The sequence below is a fragment of the Vidua chalybeata genome, chromosome 4 (genome assembly GCF_026979565.1).
Source record: "Vidua chalybeata isolate OUT-0048 chromosome 4, bVidCha1 merged haplotype, whole genome shotgun sequence".
Lineage (NCBI taxonomy): Eukaryota > Metazoa > Chordata > Aves > Passeriformes > Viduidae > Vidua > Vidua chalybeata.
In genome coordinates, this window is record NC_071533.1 from 25,541,859 (window position 1) to 25,563,110 (window position 21,252).

Genomic DNA, 21,252 nt, shown 5'->3' on the forward strand with positions numbered 1-21,252 from the left:
CCATATTAAGTGAAGGATTAATTTTACCTTTCCTTGTCTTTGGAGATAGTGCCACAGATGAAGTAAGAGATCTTCTGACTCACAGGGAAGCAGAGATGAGATGTTTTTTCCCATGTTCTTATAATCCCTAGCATAGTAACTTTAAGGTTTATGACTAGAGATAAAAGGAATCTTGAAAGTCACACACACACACACACACTTGTTGAAGCTGTCAACATTTACAGGGAAAGGCTGTAATATGCTGGTTATCACCTTTAAACTGTTGTGAAGGGGAAATAATCTGGACTACACCATTAATATTTGTTTAGGATGCTCAAAGTAACTTCTTTTTCTAGCATGGAAAAACAGGAAGTTTAATGCTTTGAATGACCCACTTATGAAACTTTTTAAAATTAAGGAAATATGAAATGCAAGAGGATTAAATTCAGAAAAATTACATTACTGACTACACAGGTCATAGCCTTGTATATTTCCACAACCACTATGTCAGGACAGCCTGACATTTCTTTCCCCTCCTGATTTCTACTGCATTATCCCAGATATAGAAGATCGATTAGCTCCAAACAGCATCTGAAAAACAACCTGGGATCCAGTCTGCATTCTCCATTTTGCATCTCTGATGCAATACTGAATTCCTAGTGCTCATATTCCCTATTGAAAGAAAAGAAATCAGAAAGAAGTCAGCATCCTCAGCATTTATCTACTAGTTTTACATCACAACCTGTAGATCTTTGTGTGAAAAGTTACCCTGACTATTCATGTAAGTCAAAAAATGGCATAAAAGAACTCACAAAGGAAAAAAATTAATTCTCAGCTATGAGGTCCTTTAGAAAAAGTTTCCATTTTCTTAAGTTGCTCATGGGTACTGCAGGATTTACTTTATCTAGGAAATGCAGTAATTGTGTACCATTTATTTTAAGGTTTAGGATTTGGTAATCTCCACCTACCTTGTTCATCTTGTAATTTGAAAAGCTGACTGTGTTTGTATCAGCCATATGGATCACGAGTGTTACTACTTTCACATTCCCAATACATCAGAATGATCCTCTGGAAGAGAATAATCATCTTGAGACTGTACAAAAAGTACAGGATAATTGCCATAAAATATCCTGTACAACAGGAGCAGATAAAGAACCATTTATAAGGTAAAGCAATATAGAGGGAGAAAATATGAGGCAGGGGGAACACTTTTTGACATTTCTCATCATAATGAACAGAGTAAAACTCCTCTTGACTGCTAAATAACCTTTAGAAAGATGACATGCTTGGAAGTCTGGTTTTGTTGCTCTTTGTAACAACACACCTATACAACTGCTTAGATTCATGATTCCCATACATATCAGTATTTTTCAAGTTAAAAAAAAAAAAAAAGATTGTTTTAGGAAATGAAGAAGACAATGTAGCTTTTTATTTTTCCAGCTGAAAAATTAGGTCCTGCTTACATTGATCAAATGTAATCCTGAGGATAGGTCCTATCCTCATATGAGATCACATAGTGATCCATGGATCACATTATTTCTGTTGCATGACATGTCCTGAGGTCACTGCTCTTTGGTGCCAGAGCAGGTGGGAAGGCACTTGTTTGGTGCAACAGCCTTCACCTCATTAGTCCTACTGCTGCCTCTGGAGAACCCCAGCTGCTGTCTCAGAGGAACCTCAAATAATGCCATAGCACCCCTTAATGAAGCTGAGCCTACTGCTGAAAGCAGAATGTTAGGACTTGCCCACTGATAATGGTATCCACTGAGAGAAGGCAGGGAAAAGCTAAAGAGACACTGGCCAAAGAAATTTTTTTTGGTAGGATAGCCCTTTCTTGTAAGTATGGCTTCCATAAACAAGGAAGCTGCAGACAGGAGGAAAAATTTTAACTCTACAGTGAAAATTCATATAATACAGGAAAATATTGTTGTATAGAGCAAGTCCTGCCTACAAATTGATCAGATGCTCCTGTTCCAAATAAGCATTATGCTGGGAATGCTGTGTCTTTAAGTTCACAAAAGACTGCAGCTTCTTTAATACAGAGCCCTCCAAGAAATGTTTTGCAGAAGCACTACAACAACAATATGGGTTACTTCTAGAAAACTAGATCTGCATGTTACCAGCATATTAATCTGCTTGAAGGCATTCCTGCTTCTAAATTCACTTCACAGGATGATTCAAATTCACATTCATCACTCCCATTTATTTTCCAGGCTTCATTTTAAAAACATTAACTTCTGTAGACATGCACCTGTGTTTGCTATTCCGTCAAAATATTATCTTTCATAATAGCTAGCAAAAGAATCAAAAATTACAGCAAAGAGTCCAAGCTGCAACTTCCAACTGATAATCCCATTTTAGCAGCTGACTAGCTCACCTTCATTGTTAAACCTGAAGTTTTGCATGAACAGCTGCACATGGATGAACAGATTCTTTCTTCTGGATTTTATACAACCTATATATTGATAACACCTAAAAAGAAAGCCAAGTTTCAAGAAAATCTATTCCGTGATTCTGAAGAAATAAGCTTGACTCTACTAAAACAGTCTCAAGCAATTGTTGTGGTGTGCTGAGAAACAAGCCTCTCATTTTTTCCCAATTCCACCTTACTGTCTATCAGAGGAAAGAATTCCACTAAAAAATACATTCTACATCTCTTCAGAGACAAAGGAAGAAGAGAGGAAGTCAGTCTCCAAAAATGTGTCTTAAATGAAATTGTGAACTAGTAAACAAAGACAGCAAGTAGCATTCATCCCATTCATTACACAGATCCCCTCATCACAACCTTCCTGGCATCAAAAAAAAAACCAAATCAAGATGAACACATGCTTCATCCAGTATCAACATTCTAACAACATTTTTGAGCTGGTTCTTCCTACATACACTGTTTAACAAGAAAAAAGTAAGTTTCTGTGACAAGGATATGAAGTGGTTTGTAGCTAAGAGAGGTTATGACTACTCCACTAATTACCTGCAAATGCTTGAAAAGACACCAGTAAGTCAGTGTTACTTTACACATGAAGAAGTGTTTCACTTTTAATTTCTTATGTTTCTTCATGATTTTTGAAGAATCCTAAAAGAACATGTGCTTTGTCTTTAAAGCAAGCAAAGCTGACTCACAAGATTACTCTTCGGAGACCTAGAAAAATAGACAGAAAATTAATATCTGAACAAAGCATTTTTACCACAGAAATGCCAAAATCTAAGGATTTTCTTTATTTTTCTTGTAATAATTATTAAATTAAGTCTGGGCTATCATGCTTTTAAAAAAGTTGTAGTAGGCTGATTAAGTATATCTGGAATCAAAAAATAGTAAGTTATATCAAATGAAATAAAACATACCCTACTGACACCTATGGCAGTAAGCATATACAAAAACAATATGTAAATTTAACAATTGAAAACTAGATATTTTCTTTTATTCATTACTTGGCCATCTTTACAGGTCCACAGCAGAAGAGAATCAACATACAACTCAATAAACACCAAAGTTAAACAAAGAAAGCAAAATTTTAATTATGCTACATAAAAAAAAACCCTTCTGCTCTTTGATTACATATAGTCAGAAATAAATTTGAAGTGCTTCTGGAAATGATAATGACGAGATAAAGATGAAGACACTTTAATGGATATTTTGAAACATTCTTTACTTTTTTGATTTATAGATAATCTATCCATAGTTAAGGGATTAACTCTTACAATTTCTCCTACACACTACTAAAACCAGACACTACCCAGCAGCTTAAATAACATATGAAAAAGCTGCATCTATTTAACAGCTGCAGAGCTCAGGACAGAGGCAGTAAAATATAAAAAAATACAGGAGTTAAAAATCCTACTGCAAGAATATTAACTGTAATAAAAGAGAGGACATTAAAACCAGCAGCTAGTTAGGTGCCAGAACATAATAGAACCCAGAAGGGCAGGCAAAGAATGATGCTAAGTTAGGAAGAAAGAGTCTGTTTTCAGAGAACTTCCTGACAGACACCACAACAAAGCAACATGAATGGTGACTGTGTGGTCCCCTTCTCGTAAATAAATCAGGCGTCAAAGGTTGATCTGCAGTTAATAAGAGGCCTAAGCCTTCTCCAAGGATTTGTAGTATTCTGTCAGCACAGTCCAAGCCTTGGGAGCCATGAAGCCTTCCGGCGGGTTTTGTCCTTCTCGAGCCAGCCTGCGCATGCGGGTCCCCGATATAAAATCAAAGTCTTCATGGCTGAGAAAGTAGGGGTGGAGGAAAAGGGAGGGAAAAAAAGAACATACTTTAAAAGCAGGCAAAGTCGCTCATATTCCTTCTACTTTCTTGCTACTTTACACATTTTTTCTTGGGAGTATAATGCTGTATAGCAGCTGTCATTTCAAGGCCAGCAGTGGCAGTAAATCTCAGGAATAGACATCCTCTACAATATTCAGCTTTAGTAACTCCTGAGGTTTTAGCAGCATAGTGCAACTGAGCCCCTGTGGACTGAATTCAGTCTGTGCTTCCATTGAGCCTGGCTTGCTCTCTGTGAGGAAACAAACTCCTGTTAAAGGAGAACCATCTACACTACCTACTGTCTGAGCCCTCTGCTAAGGCGAGAGCAGCCATCCTGATTTACACCTTCCCTTGCCAGGGCAGGAGACCAGCCTGATGAGCTGGTTGAATGTTCTTGTGCTGGTTCAAGAAAGTAATTTCAGAGCCACTAGAGAATGTGTAAAAAAAATTTGTATAACATCTTAGTGAGGGACTGTTTGGAGAAGAGAGAAAGTAAAAGCCTCAGAATCTACAGGCAAGCTTCCCAGCTGTGACATTGCAAGACCCTGAGCACACATATACATATTTATGCATATCAATAACGTGGCATATACAGTTCAAAAGAAAAACAATGGAAAAATAAAAATACCCTCCCCTAAAGATACCTTTCTCCTAAAAAACAAAATTCAGTTGGACAAATGCAAAACTGAACACAGATCAGGATTGTTTACCATTGTTAATGTAAGAACCTAAATAATTATTAACTTCTCAGGTATGTGGTCATAAGCAGCAAAAGCTACACAAATCAAATTATTCCTCACAGGACTGGTAAAAGCAAGACAAGAATGCCAGAGTTCTATCAAATGTTCCAAGGGAAAAAAATTATGTATTTCTAAATTAAATATGCAATTTTACTTATGCCATTCACTCAATTTGCAACATGCATGCATTACTCATTCTTTACTTGTCTGTTTGAAATAAAAACCAAGTATTGATCTCAGATGTACATGCCTTAGAAACAGGAGCCAAGTGTGCACATCACAGGGCAGAACTTGGCTCTAAGTGCTGGTCTACGCTCAGTAGGGTATGGAAGTCAGCAAGATGCAGAAAGCATTCCTCAGTTCCCTTTCACAACAACACTAGCCCCATAACTTTTTGATTTGGACTGTATACATTTACACACCAGCACTGTCATACATGTTTTTTTCTTGTTGCTCTAACTTTGGGAATGTGCGTTCCTGAAGTGTCACAAGACAAAAAAACCCTATTGTGCTTTAGTCCAGCAAAATATAAATTAAATAAAAATGAAAATTTAAACTTGATGTAGCTCCATGGGAGAGAAAGTTGGCACTGCTATTTATAATATCTGAAAATTTTATTCCTTACCAGAGAGATGTCTGCTGTTCACTAAGACTGCTTAAGGCAACTTGAGTTCTTTGCAAAGAACTATTTATATAAAATATATGTGGGGAATTGATAAATCTGGTTAATTTTGTCAAAAAAATACCAAGTCTTTAGATGACCAGGAAGAGAAAAGTAAAGCAAGTACTATACAGTTTCTCCATGTGTGTTTTCTCCACATGAAAGTTGGAGCATTTAAAAAAGAAAGGGGCTTTATTCCCTCTTGTTTCTTAAGTTTTCTGAAAAGCACTCAACTTTGTCCCATACCCTACAAGTGAAATAATGCTACTAAACTCCTACATTTAGATATGTCCTAGAAGTTTGCTTCAATAACACATACAACTGCTTTAGCTGCTTCTTATCCCTAGTTGCACAAAAAACAAGTAAGAAGCAGAGATACCAAGTAAGAGAGAAATACAAAGCTAAGGAGATCTACAGAAATTATTTAAAAATGGAAGAAAAAAGTGGGTGAGCATCATATCAGAAACATAAGTACATTCAGCATGTCATTCAGCATGTCATAGTATTTCTAGAAATGTTTCCAAAATACTATTAAAAAATTTAAAAGTATTAATGATGTCCTCACATTATCCTGAAGGTCTATTTTGACAGGGTTTTTCTTTAAAAAAAATTACTTAAATTAGTAATTGCTAAAGTAACTCAAATGGAGCTTGGCAATATATATATACACAAGACAGTATTTTTTGCCTTTAAAAAAAAATTACTGTATTTACAAATTTCAATAAAATTTCAGAAACTAAGGAGAAAAACCTTATCAGTACTGTGACCACTGTGGCATGATGTGACTCACGAGCATTTTGAAATAAAACACATCAGTATGAGTAATTTGCTTTAGTAGAAGAAGATAGTAAAAGGAGTAACCAAGTAATTTCACCCATAGTGAATTTTGAGGACATTAAGGTCCTCTATATAAGGTGGACTTGAGTGGAATATGAGAGGGGGAAACATTTGACCATTAAAGATGCTATAAAATTTAAATGCCAAAGCCATTCAGATTCCATTTCTGTCAGATTTGAAATGACCCTCAATGAAAAGTTACTACAAGCCTTTTCTGAGCATCGCATTTAAGTGCCTTTGAAAATTTTACTCAGTAGCTGCTGGAATCAGCTTTCTTTTAGCCACACTGGATGCTACTAAATACTTGTAACATTGATTTGACCTTTTACTGCCAATTGAGTTTGACTGGTACTAACACAATACTTTGTGCCACTGCAATTAAAAGCATTCTCTAAAAAGAAAGAGGAAAAGAAGGCAGAAATAAAACCACAACAAAAATTTGTCAACAGAAAAACACTCCTGGAACATTTCACACTGAGGACTGATACTTGCCCTGTGGCATAGCATCATAGAACTCTACTACACTCACAGTGTGGAAAAAACCATACCTACACACACTGTGAAATTTTCTTCCTTATGAAGGACAGTGATTTCAGAGACCTTACAGGGTCTGTGACAAAACAAGGAGGACACTAATTTGCAAGTAGGAAGTGACTGCCACAGGTCTAGAGGAAACCTCCTGGGTTGTACCTCTGAGGTGTCAATACAGTGCATTGATACAGTAACTGGAGAGAACACTTCTGCTTCAGCATTAGTCCCTACAAATTTAATCTAAGTATAGACCACATTACATAGCAGATTTTTCACCTGGGAGCACTAAAGATCAGTTATTATCTTGGGAACCCTGACCTCCTCTTAGGTATTCAGCACTGCGCAAATGATCTTCTAGGAATTCCCATTCTCTGTGGAGAATGTCTGGTGCTCTCAAGGTCTTAAAGAATTATTCTTAAATACAAGACTCATGACAAAAGCACAGACCATTCATTCACAGGTTTACCTTTTTTTTTTTTAGGCAAATCCCAACCAGCCAAGAACAAACTGTTTGTGAAATTAGAACACAATATTGTGATTAATATCAACAGATGCAAAGCAAATCCTTTCCTGCTTCCTTTCTGACTGGCAGGAGGGTTTAAGTCTCCTGATGCAGAGTTTCAGTGTGTCCTACATTATGTACTAATGGTAATTAAACAATCATATTTCACATAACTAAATTAAGGAGAACAGTCAAGTGTGCTTATCACAGCCTCTTACTATCACTTTAAAAAACAAATTTGAGAACAGTATGTACTTAGTTGGAGCAGCTCTCCTATGATTTTATAGTATTAAAGCAGTAATGGCAACCATATTACAGGTCCTGGGAAAAAAAAGATTAAAGTTAAAATCTATCTTCTTCACAGATACCCATGCTTCATTTACATTTTAGAGATAGCAGGAACAATCTGCTCCAGTCACCTTACTTATGGGTTTCTTTCAGCCAAAATGTTCTCTTTGGTTTTTTTCAAGGAAAAAAAAAAAAAAGTAATTTAATTCCAGACACTGCTGTGGCTTTTTTAATTGCCAAACTAATTTCCTTTCTTAATTGAGTCTTTTCTCAGCAGCAGTCTGTGGCTGCATTTTATAGGACTGATCTTCCATAAAGAATTGTGAATATCTCCTCACAAAACCAGCTTCTATTATTAAGCCACTAATCCCAAATTACACTTGTCTGTGGTAACTGTGAGGCCTTTTTGGCTGAAGAAGCACACTAACTGATTTTCTGAAGGAATTTCAGCCTTGGGTAAGCTGTTTTGAGGGGGAGATGGGGTGGGTAATTGTGTTATTTGTTGGTTTCTTGGTTCTTTGGTTGTTTTCTTTACACTTCAGTCTACCAGGTCAGATGTTCATTTTTAATTACTCCATTATAACTAGAGTTCTTACTCTGAACTTTTCCAAAACACATTTGGATACATTCAATTATAGATCAAAAATTTTATGAAATCTAAAAGTGCAAAAACTTTTATCCTCATTTATACTGTATTATTTATGTCATATTATCCTCAATTTGCCCAACGGGAAAAGAAAATGAAATTAGCTCTACCTGTGCTGCTATACATCACTTCAAATGCATTCCTCAAATCACTGTCCTAGATCTAAGTTTCAGACAAATTGTTTTTCAAAAAATAAGTTTCAAGAGTTCAGTTTAATGAGGTGCTAAACCTAGTTCTAAGACGTCCAAGACACAAATTTGAAATTGTACTGGTTTTATGAGGTAAAACATGAATATAATTCCAAGTCATTGGCTGTTCATATGTTCTAAAGGGTAACTTTATTTAAACAATTTATAAAAGTTAAGGATATTTCTGCCTTTCTTTACTAACAGGGGCCAAGTGACTCCAGCTCCCACATAGCACCACAGCAGCTCAGCATGGTTAACCAGCAGCACGAGGTCCTGACGTACCAAGTCAGCAGTCTCCAGACTGGTCCCAAGCAGGTACTGGGTCAGCTGAAACACTCCAAGAGCAGCACATGTTCTGGAGGGTACTAACAGAAGTGAGAAACAAACTGACCTTCTATACCAACTCCACAAAAGTGTGCTTGTATGGTCATCTTTGGGAGCAGAAGACCTTAAGCACAATAACCTCCTGGAATCACAGACAGCACACCAGAGAAGTGAGGGCCTTTGGTACTGATTTGGAGGCAGGGTCACTGTAGGCTTTTTGGTGCTTCCCAGCAAGGTCATGAGCAGCTCAGGCACAGCTAGGTCTCACACAGTTGCCCAGCACCTTACTGTAGGCAGCTCACCAGTGGTGACCCAGCCTCTGAACACCCATCCCCACAGGCATACAAGGAATGCTATCAGCAAGTATTACACCTTTCTCATAAAAACTGAGCAAAGCAACTCTCTGACACTGCTAATTCTGCCACAGCTTTTCAGACATCCCTCTGGCAGCTGGACCAAGCATTTGGTAACCTCTCACCATGAGCCAAAGATTCATCTACCACCATCCTCATGTTAGGACTTCCCTCAGAAGCCAAAAGGTAATAGCAGCAAAGAGCCCAACTGCAATAACCTCTGCATGTCTTTGCTGCCAAGCCAGGTGTGACAAATTACAGAGACACCCAAGGTAGCAGATGGGCTCTACTCTGGCTTCTCAGAAGCACCTTCCCAAACAGAGGAATCCAGGAGGCCTGAAAGAACAGAAGATATGACTGCACAGGGAAAGAATAACTACACCCAGCAGCTAAGACACATGGCCAGCTATAGCTCAGACCAAGGGAAACTCCCTTGCCATAACCTTCCACACGTTCATTAGTGTTGTAAATTCTGGAATTGTCTAGTTGGGTGTCAAGTGTCTAAGCCTCAAAAAACTGAGAAAGGTACAAGAGATATCAAATTACCCTTTACTAAAACAAGTCACAGCAATGCTTCTATGCATTCTCCCTCCCACATTTTCACGCTGTGTTTTTCACCAAGTGAGTTCAGGAAATATTTCCACAAACATCACTATTTCACATCCAAGGGTCTTCCACCAGCACTGATCATCTCATGTTTCCAGGCAATCCTCTCTTCCTTGCCTTCCTCCTTGCAGAGTAAAACACCACATGGTCCAGGAGTCTGCCACATTTTCAGCATTACACAGACTATCTTGAAAGGCAGCCAGCTGCACCCACCCAGGCTCTAACTCTGTCTGGAGCCTACCACAGTGCTCCGTCTGGCAGGCAGGAGCAGCGATGGGAGCCTCCACGTGTCCGCACTGCCATCTAGAGGATTGCTGCCACACACCAATCCATCTACAAACAGTATCCAGGGGAGGACCAAACAAGTGGGCTTACATCCTGACAGCACCAAGGCAGAACTGCACATTAGTGGCAGCATGGCTTTTTTCCATGACAGTTATAGAACCAGGGAAAAAAGTGCCCCAAACCAAGGCCTCATAGACACGGTGAAAGGATAAAAGGGTGCATATGATGCAGTCTGTGGCAGAAGGCAAAATCTGTTCCCACTGCTTTTAATTAAAAAAAATCTCAAAGAGTTGTTTGGGTTTTTTCCTAATCATTTGCTATGGCTAATGACAGAGGTATAATTTTACTTGCCTTGATTGAAATCACATCTATCCCACTAAGGGTACAGTATCGATGATCAGAGAATCAATATTATGAATTTTGGCCTGTCACATTGCTACTCCCTTACTATTCTAATTTAGTAAGAATTGACACACCAATAATAGTACTTCACTTTGATCTTTCTATATTTAAGCATGACCAGCAGGTCCAGGAAGGTGATTCTTCCCCTCTACCCCACTCTTGTGACAGCCCACCTGGAGTACTGCATCCAGACCTAGGGACCTCAACATAGAAAGTCCATGGATCTGATGGAGTGAGTCTAGAGCAGGGCAAAAAATTTGATCAGAGAGCTGCAGCACCTCTCTTCTGCTGAGGCTGAGTCTGTAGAACAGAAGGCTCCAGGGAGACCTTATAGCACCTTCGTGTTCCTAAAGGAAGTTACAAGAGAGCTGGAGAGGAACTTTTTGCAAGGGCCTGTAGTGATAGGAGAAGGAGGAATGACTTCAAAGTGAAAGAATGTAGGTTATTATATTTATATTATAATATTATATAATATTATATATTAGGAAGAAACTCATTCCTGTGAAGGTGGTGAAGCACTGGAACAAGTTGCCCAGAGAAGTTTACATTTCATTACCAACTTCAGCTGCAGTTTGATATAAATCAAAAGTACATTTCAATAATCTGAATAAAGAGGATTAAATTAAAATGACAAGTCATCTTCCCAGTATTATTCATTGTCATCAGAGCAACACATACACTAAGTTTTGGACACTGCTATCCCACACAAGGGAAAAATAACATTGAAATATGCATACAGAAGGTGAAATGAATTGTTCTGCAATCGGATTTAAAAAAAAAAAAAAAACAAAACCAGCCGAAAACCATGGGACATAGAATATTTTTAGGGCATCATTGTGCTTTATTACTAACAGAAAATAAATAGCTATTTGTCATCCCATCTTGTCCACTTTCTTTTCCATTCTTCACACTCTCCCTGCATCTCTTCCATCCTATCTGATGCACACCTGACACCTGAGAAGCTTATTTAGAAAGCCAAAGCAGCAGAAAGCTAATCTTACCATTATAATAAATAATAATATATTTCTCTGGATTTACCAATCTGTGCCATTATGTTCCAGAACCAGAGAAATCCCAGTGCCTGGGGAGTCTTCACATGGCAGCTAAAGTTAGGTCAGGTAGTTGCACTGTGAACCAAATCATGCTGAATTCAAGCTACATTTGTCTAAAAGCTATATTGATCTAAAACTCATCTAAACACTGCCCTATTTGAGCAATATGAATTTAATTATAAACTTTTTTCTAATGTGTCAGGGGTAAGAGGCAGCTATTGCTCAAAATTTTTTCTAAAATGAAAATACAACTTACTGATCAGAGTCATAATAATCCATGCACTTCTTTTTTTTATTATAGGCTGCAACCCTGAAGGGTACAATTTCCAGGGCGCGGAGGCCTGGAGCCATTGTGAGCACTTTGGCACCATGGGTTGGCTCATACAGATCTTTCCCAGTGTCAGGGTGTGGCATTCCTGCTGGATCTCGCCCTACAATGTAGAAGTTAGCTCCTGCAACCATCCGTGCTCTGCAGTGCCACTGAACCTAAAACAGAGACAGGAAAAACAATTAACAGAAGAAAATGCTCCAAAACTTCAGCTCTCAAAATGGGCATGCACTCTGTATCTACTATGCTCTCCTTAGTCAGATGTGACTTTACTATGGAGCCACCATATAATAAAGAACCAGTTAAGTTGATCACCATAAAACTTACAGCTAAAACATACTATCCCCATTTTATCTGCACAGTAGGAACTCAGAAAGTTACTTCAGCACCATCTACACATTCAGAATGAAAAACCACTCATGTTCAGCATTCTCAACTTGTACATGTGGCAAGGATGCTATTCAAGGCAGAACTAAGACTTTGTCTGCATGAATATTAAACCCCAAAGGACACATAAACCAGGTATACACTGCACATGAATGCTTGTAATAGATTAATAGATTGTAATAGATTAACTTTCCTAAGCAGGTGAATTTATTGCATTTTGATACAGCTTTGCCTTACAGAACTGCTTCTTCCAAGGCACTTTTCAGGAATGTTAAAAATACAAAAAAAAATGCTAAACTGATATTTATTAAACTTATCCATTAGGATTTTTACAGACTGGATAGATAACCATAGATAACCTGTAGATAACCTATTACCAGCAGCTTGTTCTTCTGTAAAGCACTTGTGCTACAGAAACAGATCTAGTACCAATGAGTTGTAAATAACCAATGGAAAATTATTAAAGAAAGACTCTCTCTTATTACTTGAGCAAACATTACTGTCAGGCTGTACTCTGAGGTCACTGGAAATGACCTCATAGGTCATAGGAGGAGAAAAAATAGGTAAGGAGAAAAATTTTATTCTGTTCAGAATAAGGAATGTGATTTTGTTTCTCCTCACACATACAAGAATGAGGCAGAAGATTTATCTTAATTCTCACAAAAGGCCTATGGAGAGCAGCAGAAGATTCCCCACATGAACCCACATGCCTCAGCTAGGTCTGGACTGCAGTTTTTTCTCTGAACTGAAAGACAGTGAAAGCTCTGTTTGACCAGTCAACTGGCCAGCAGAAAATAAGTGGCATCTGCCTAATTTAACTTCACTAGCAAGATTCATTTTTACCTATGAAAAAAGCTACCCCAGAGTCAGCCTCAGAGCCTGGTCAGAACTTCCTGTGAGTCAAGGTGGAGGCAAGCAAAGAGGGGAAAAAAAAAGAAAGGGAAAAAAAAAAAAGGAATGAGATGGAGAATCAATATCCCCTCAAGGAATTGTCCTCATTCTTTCTGCTGCCTCCCACAAACCTCTAGAGACTCCAACCAAAGACCTGCCTCCTAAATAAAGTGTTGCCAAATAATTATTTCATACAAAAGCCTTGAAACAATACTCTCTGAATTAAGTTTGCCAAAAAATAAACAGACTGCTTTTTTCTTAATATGTGAATGCCCCTCCAACATACAAACTTCTTGCTTAACAATCACAAAACTTAAGTATTTTAACATCCAGGACATTATGTTAACAGATCTTATCATTCCTTCTGAAAAAGACCATAAAAAAGGAGGAAGGATTAAATTATTATCACATCCTTATAACTGTAAAGAAAGGAACCTGTAAACACAATATTTTCTCCCATCATTTCCAGCAAAATCCTCCAATATAGAAGTTTTTTTCAGAAGAGAATGTTTTGGTTGGTGACACAGACTTGGTTATCTGCTTTACCAAGCAAAATCAGTCTCCTCTGTCCCTCCATTAAAACAACGCAACACACAAACATCAAATGTAGCACAAAATATTTTAGTGCACTATCAAAACGATTTTGATTTACTTTAAATTCTTGATGTATTTACCTCAGTTGGTCCTGCATACATCATGGGGGAAGGGAATATAGCTACCACTGTTGTTTCTGGATTCAGGATTCCCTCCTCCAGTACCGCAGCATGCTGCTTCATGCGCCACATAAGAGGAACATCGTCCTCCTTTGTCCAGCCTCCAAGGGGGTGCAAGAGCAAAACCGGGCGCCGGTAGCCACGTTCCAGAAGCTGCTTATGAGTATCCTGCATTAAAAGAGCGTGCCCGTTGTGCACCGGGTTGCGCAACTGGAATGCAAACACAGCATCTGTGCAGGAAAAAAAGATAAAAGATGTAAGGAAAGCAAGTTATTTTATCAGGAGTTGTATAGCCGCAGAAAAATCTTCAGCATATGCTTTCCTCTGAGCTCTATTAAACAAATGTAATAGCAGTGCACACAGGTCGTTAAAGAATTATCAATTATTACAAAATCACTGTACTTAATAACCAAAACTAATAAAAAACAACTGTAACAAAAAAATCACCTTCCTTAACTTCTGAATTTTCTACAGAATTATTCTAGTTTCTCCAAAAGCTATAAACTTCTATTTGGATTTTTCACTTGCATAAGGGTATTATATTCTAACAGGAAATCAAACTATTCTATTTATCTTAAAGGCTAAATATATCATCAAGAGAACAAATGGACCTGTTTGGAACAAAACTAATAAAAGGGGGTTTAATGTTCCTTACTAAGTATTCTTCACCTTAGTTTGGTAGCTTTTAAGCACGGTAAGAACAGAGCAAGACTAACTGCTATTCCAGAGTATTACAAGCCCTACAATGAAAAATCCTGCACAACCAGGATTTCTCTCTCCTGCAAATTCAGATGAACTAAAGTGCCCTGCAAGACAGCAAAATCACTGTAACAAGAGATTTTCCAATATGGAACCAATGAAACCTAGAGAACAGGGATTTTTTAGATCTCAAATTTATGTTTGTTTAGGAGTTAGCCAAAAGACTGATATTGCAGACCTACGGCTCCTACATAGAACCTACAGACCACACAGAACAACGACAGGAGCTCAGGACCAGTTGTGCTTTGCATTCTCAATGTTAATCTCTCTCCTCACATTTACAAGTGCAGCTGCCTGCCAGCATGTTTGTTCTCTGCTTTATGACATTCCTCAGCCTCTTACTTATCTGCCTAACCCAGTCACTTTTGTGAAAAAAAAATGGTTTACTTCTTGTGCTGTAAAGAAACTTGGCGCCAGCCTACCTGCACTACTTTCATAAGCCTTGTTCCCCAGAAGCAGTGTGCAACAGACTTAAAAATAGAGCATGAAAGCTCAGCGTTCAACCATACCTCTGTAGTTTTGGCCAAACATGATCTTTAAATCACATCTTACCACATTTTAACATTAACTTTTCTTGCACTACCCACATGTCTACAGTGCATGGAAAGATAAAGTTCAGGCACTACCAGCTTCTGTTATGTATTTAGGAAATGCAATGTGTGAGATCATAAAAATTATTACTATTAAAAGCAGAGAATGCTACCTACCAGAGCATTCAAAATTTTCGTCCTTGAAACAACGCCAGCCACAGTGGTGGCAGCAGACACTTGGATAAGCCTTTGAAGAAAGAAAGAAAGCAAGCAAAAAACAATTTACTCACCGGCATTCATTTCCTTGAATTTCTGCCTTAGTTCAGCTGGAGTGAGGCGGTATTGATCAAGTCCATCATTCCAATAAATACGATCAAGGACCTGTAGATCTCCGCCTACAAGCCAGTTCCCTTGCTCCATAACCATCTAAGAAAAAAAACAAAGTCCATGTCAGGATTAGTTATCAGCTTCTCCTGAGTATCAAGAGCATTGCAATGGGGACACATCTTTACCAAGGATTGTGTTCCAGGTTAATTTTATTTGACAGTCAGAAGTCAAGCATCAGTGTAAAAAAAAAAATGAAAAAAATTCACTGGAGCATAGTCCAGACATGTTATATCATGATGCAGGAGAGATATACAAATCTTCAGTAGGCATATACCTTTCTTTAAAAATTGAGATAATATACAGAAATGCACATAGCCAATACCCTTTACCAACAATGCATGACAAACAAAGATAGTGTATGGAAAGCCTTGTCTATTACAATTTATTTAGCATATATTTTTATTAGTACATATTTAAAAATTTAATTACAATACAGCAATAAAATGAAGTTGCACACTTTATATTTATTGGTCAAAGCAAATGCTATTGCAGTATCACTCTGTAGTTTACAAGATTCTTGTCAGGAATAAAGTAACAAACAAAACAATTCTGATTAACTACTCACCCACTTTAATCTACAAATAAAATCAGAATCTTTGAAGTAGAACAGCTTTTGGACTTGTTTCATGGTAGTTTACCCAAGTAACAGATGTTGGACTACATACTAAAGATACTACATACTAAACCTAAAAGCCAAGATGCAAAAATTAGGGTTGAATTTTCCAATTTATTTTTCCTTTGACCTGCTCGAATTAAATGATGCCACAGTAACCATTCCCTTCCCAAAGAAAATGACAGACTTTGACATCTCCCCAAGGTGGAGGGAAGGTGTGATAATGATATGAAGATGAGAAACCTCTGCACTACAGAATCTCTTAGGTACCCAAATATTTCTGATTAAGAACAGTCACCAAATTCACGTGCTGTCATGTTACTACTATACACCCCAGTACAAGCATAAGAACATAGTTCCTTATCTTCTACATAAGAAGTCATTCAAATTTTGCCTGCATGAGATTTTCTTAAAATTTATTAGATCTGTGTTAAGTTTTCAATAAAGGGACAATCTTGTCTTCAACATCACACTCAAGAACACATCCAGGGTTTTCAAAATCCTCTATTAGTCATACAGATACTTTCACAACATTTCAAAGGCTTTCCCTTTTTGAGAGCAAGCTCATAATTTGAAGTTTGTTTAATTTCTCTTTACCTAATTTTATGTCATACCTGTAAACAAAAATACCTCAGAGATAAATGGGGAAATAAACATATTTTGGCTCTGCAGAGCTAAGATGCAACATTCACATCAGCTTGCATAAGCCAACACGGCACTGTGATGAGTATGTTACAATTAGAACATTCAGTGTGACATGCACATAAGGCCAAGATAATAAAACATAACAAACACAATGGATGAGAAATTACTCCCTAGAGAGTTAAATGATGAACTCTCCAGGAACAGGGCCTGTTTGAAAAACATCTAAAGCAGGCAGGTCTCACGTGCACCACATGCAGGCAGAAAAGAAGTTTTCTATCCTTCACAATGCATATATCCACTGATTAAGGAGCTTTGATGATCCATCTGGTGACACAGAGGGATGTGTTTCCTAGGCACACTGAAGGGCAAACTTCTCTCTTCTGTAGCACAGATTCTACAGTACACTCTAAATTCATTTCATGTGTACATATTGACATTAGATTTTCACACTAAGTACAGACTATTCAACAGCTGCACAGAAAAAAATTACCTTTGTTTTTTCTCAGATATTTTAATTAATTTTCAAAGTAGTTTTTTTTGTCAAAGTACATCAATCATAGACATGCACTTCAATAAATTTGCAGCTCCACAATAATACAGCAAGTAGGAGTAGATTTTCAACTTTTAAACACACACCTTGATATAGGGATGTTCCTTGCATGTCGTTCCCCACTGCCTAGCACAGCGTTCCTCTTTCCTGTGCTCGTAGAATTCGGGATTACGAAGAATGGCAACGCGGCGACCTTCATACACCAGTGCAATTGCTGTGCACCCATCGAGCCTTTCTTTGTCTTCTTGAGTAGCTGTTAGCACTATAGGCACTGACAGATTAATAACTCCCCCTGCAGAGGGGAAAAAAAAAGCCCTTTATCCTCAGTAACAGCCATCAATGTCGTTATGAAAATCTACCTAATTAACAGGTTATTTTTAAGGCTGTAAGTGCATTACATGACAGGTAGTTGAAACACTTATTTAAACAAGGATTAAACAACTTTTAGAATGAACTCATGCTTCCATAAGATACACACGCTATAAAATTGAGCAAACACTGAGGTTTGAGAAAGAGTCAACACAGTAGTGAAAATACAGCACAAGCACAATATACAGCAAGTACTCAGAGCTGCACAAAAATATTTAAACTGTGAGGATACTACTTTTTGGGAATGTCAAATTAATACCTTTCTTAAGAATCTATATAGAAAGTGGAAATACACAAATAACATTTTAAAACAGATCATCTGAAATATCAGACAAGTTTGCTACTGGAGTGGATAATCAGTAAAAAGGAAATTATATTCTCAGTAGCCATACTTGTGGCCCCTAAGAAAAAAACCCATGCAATAGGAACAGACAAATGGACAACAGACAAAGTAGATAACACACATAATTGAACTATTTCAAAAGGTAACTTTTGTTGTTTACTTAAAACTGTATTCAGATTCAAGCATTTACTTTCCAGAAAAAACTGCTGAGTCAGGCAAAGATTCTGCATAGCTTGTTCAGCTGAAATTTACCAGCTACTTTCCTCCTAAAACTAAGCCAATGTAGCTAATTTTAAGGTTATGTGTGTGGTCCTCCTTTTTAAGCACCTACTTCCCTGCCAGATGCTGAAGTCTTGTTTTTCTTTTCTACAAGGGTGAGATTTGAGTAATCCAGTGGAGTAAATATCATAAGTCTTCTACAAAGGCTTGGATTCTAATAAGCATATGCCTGAGTGCAAAACATTTGGGTGGCCTCCAGGAGATAAGTCATGGACCCTTTAAAGTTAATGGAGGTTCTGGCATTTGCCAAGACTCTAAAATAAGGCTAATTTTGCTATTATTTAAGCAATAAATTTTTAATTAGGAAATTAACAATTTTAAAGCTAGGTGAAAATTTGTAAGAGAAAAATTCATAATGCAAAATGTATAATGCATGCTGTGCATCTCCTCCTAAATTCAATCTTGGTGCCCAGAGTTATTTTCAAAGCAACTAGGTCATAAAATTGAATTTGGCAGCAATCACAGAGAGTGGTTTGACACCCCAAAATTCATAATTTAAAAAAAAACTTTTGCTTTGCAGACAGGTAAATAAATATTTCAAAGTATGAAGAGATGTCAAACCTGTTGATTATTTTGTCCATGACCAGCAAATAAATACATAATATCTTCTACATTTTTCTTCAGTGTTTGCACAAATAAGAAACTGAGACAAGGGAGTGAAGCAAGTCTATTAAATCACAGATGAGCACAGTGTCAGGATGAGACTTTTCCAGAAAACTTAATCTTTAAAGGGAGACTATCAACACATCTGCACTGATCTCCATAGCTTAGCAGTCAGTATGAACACTACTTTTAAAGCCCAAAGGATGAGATGCATTGCAGGTAAAAAACTATTTCCCTCTCTTCAGAATCAAAGCCCTGCAAAATGACAGCTGCTGTAAGACCCAGAACTAACATACCAAGCAAGGAGGAAACTTTGAGGATGTTGTTTTGACTTAACTGTTGCCATTGCTGCAAATAGCAAAGCAGCTTTAAGGCAATCACATTTTTCTAAAAAAATTTGCACATGTAAGTGCTGTAGTAGATCTCTAAAAAGAGAAAATCAGTAGCAGGACATCTAGAGGAACATAATGATTTTATCCAAGCTTAGGACTGAAAATTGTTTCCATCAATTAGTTGCTGTTTTTCATTACTCGTATTTTTTGTAGCATAGACTAGATACTCAAAACAACAGCAAAAGAAGTTTAAGAAATTGTTATATTATTATATCTGAAGCACTCACCTATACAAGGGCTTAAAAGCCTTATAAAGATCCCAATTTACAGAAAATTACAGGACAGGACTAGGACCTACAAGCTATTTTAGCAGCTGAATGCATTGCATGTCATCTGCAGAGGACTTTTCACCTGGATGGTTGTACAGAAGGCAAATGAAATGAGAACAAAACTAGCAGCCCAAAATTGTATTGCAAAGTAACAGGATGGCATTATGCTGTCTAGGATAGCATCCAGACAAAATGAAATTAAGAAATGTAAGAAGGATGACATGTATCTTCTGTACATGATGTCTGTATTGCAGAATTGAGAGAAAAGTGACTTATTTTTGTTCTGCTATTTGGTCTCTAGCAAGACAAGAGTGATGCAAAAGGAAGCATGAATATAGGAAAAAGGCTGGAGTAAAACAGCCTTCAAAGAGGAATAAATGAAAAATGACAGAGGGTCACAATCAAACTCCAAAATCTCAGGCTGTTATGACTTACTATCTTAACAAAGTTCTTAGCCAACTGGTAATATAAAATAAAATTTATTCATTTAAATCATCCCAGGAAATTACTAAGTCATAGCAATTCAATTACACGTGACAATTGTTCAGATCCTGATTTCACACTTGCAACAGCTCCAGCACTCAAGTTAGTTTGTTGTCCTTTCCTTCATTACTAACACCAAACAAATCTTTTGGTCACAGAGCTAAACAACAAATAAATTGCAATTCCAAATTCTAATATCAATTTCTTCAAAACAAATTAGAAGTGTGCATTTTAGAATTAAACATTTTTCAAAAATTAAGATATTCGAAAAAATTTTGTAAAGGGAAAAAGACAAAATATTCAAATTCTAATATGATGGTAGGTATAAAAAGAATAAAACCATCACATTTAAAACTGGTTATTATAATATTCTATTCCCTTATCCCAGACCTGAAGTTGTGCACAAGCCTGATAATGTGTTACCACACCACCAGTAAGAAGCAAAACATCGAAAATATTTTAGAAGTATGATTAGTTTGCTCGGTTTTATAAATGGTGTGTTTTACCCTACCATCAAGGAGACAGTCAAAGTGAAGGCACTGGAGGTATTCTCTCTCTCTCATAAAGCCATTCAAGGGTGTTGCCCAACCTTCTGCTAGCACTTGTACCCACTGCATATCCACCTTGTAAAGAAATGAAGAAATAGACTTAGAGCAGATAAAAGTTGCTGCTTAATTACTGGCATCAGGTCTTAATCACAATAAATCATGCTTTAATTCTAAAATGCAGGACAGTACAAATGGAAGATTCCTCAGTGTTACAGTTTTTAATGACAAATAATTCAAAGTTTCTACAAGTAAAGAAAAAAACCAACTTGTTCCTCACTGTTCATGTTTTTGGCTATTTTCCAGACCCTACACTGGATCAAATTTCCATGTGTTAAAAAAAGCAAACTAACAAACACACAACAACAAATTTTATTTGTAAATCTTGATAAAGTTCATCTTAACAAAATTAGAGACTCTCACTTGCCTTTATCTAACAAAACAAGATAACAAAGACGTTAAAAAGAAAAAAAAAAGAAAAAATAATAATGCATATAATTTCATATATTATTTCTGA

The 21,252-nt window shown here is 37.1% G+C and overlaps 1 protein-coding gene across 1 annotated transcript in view; it reads right to left on the reverse strand.

Moving 5' to 3' along the window:
* Window positions 1–3,364: 3,364 nt before the first annotated feature.
* Window positions 3,365–21,252, reverse strand: part of PAPSS1 (3'-phosphoadenosine 5'-phosphosulfate synthase 1) — a 38,994-nt gene continuing 21,106 nt past the window's right edge. Inside the window, exons 7-12 of the mRNA XM_053941225.1 lie at window positions 20,702–20,813; window positions 17,539–17,744; window positions 15,548–15,683; window positions 13,930–14,198; window positions 11,906–12,135; window positions 3,365–4,195 (exon numbers count right to left, since the gene is read on the reverse strand). Of these exons, the coding sequence (XP_053797200.1) occupies window positions 4,057–4,195; window positions 11,906–12,135; window positions 13,930–14,198; window positions 15,548–15,683; window positions 17,539–17,744; window positions 20,702–20,813 (1,092 nt within the window). The 3' untranslated portion in view covers window positions 3,365–4,056. The remainder of the gene's footprint in view (window positions 4,196–11,905; window positions 12,136–13,929; window positions 14,199–15,547; window positions 15,684–17,538; window positions 17,745–20,701; window positions 20,814–21,252) is intronic.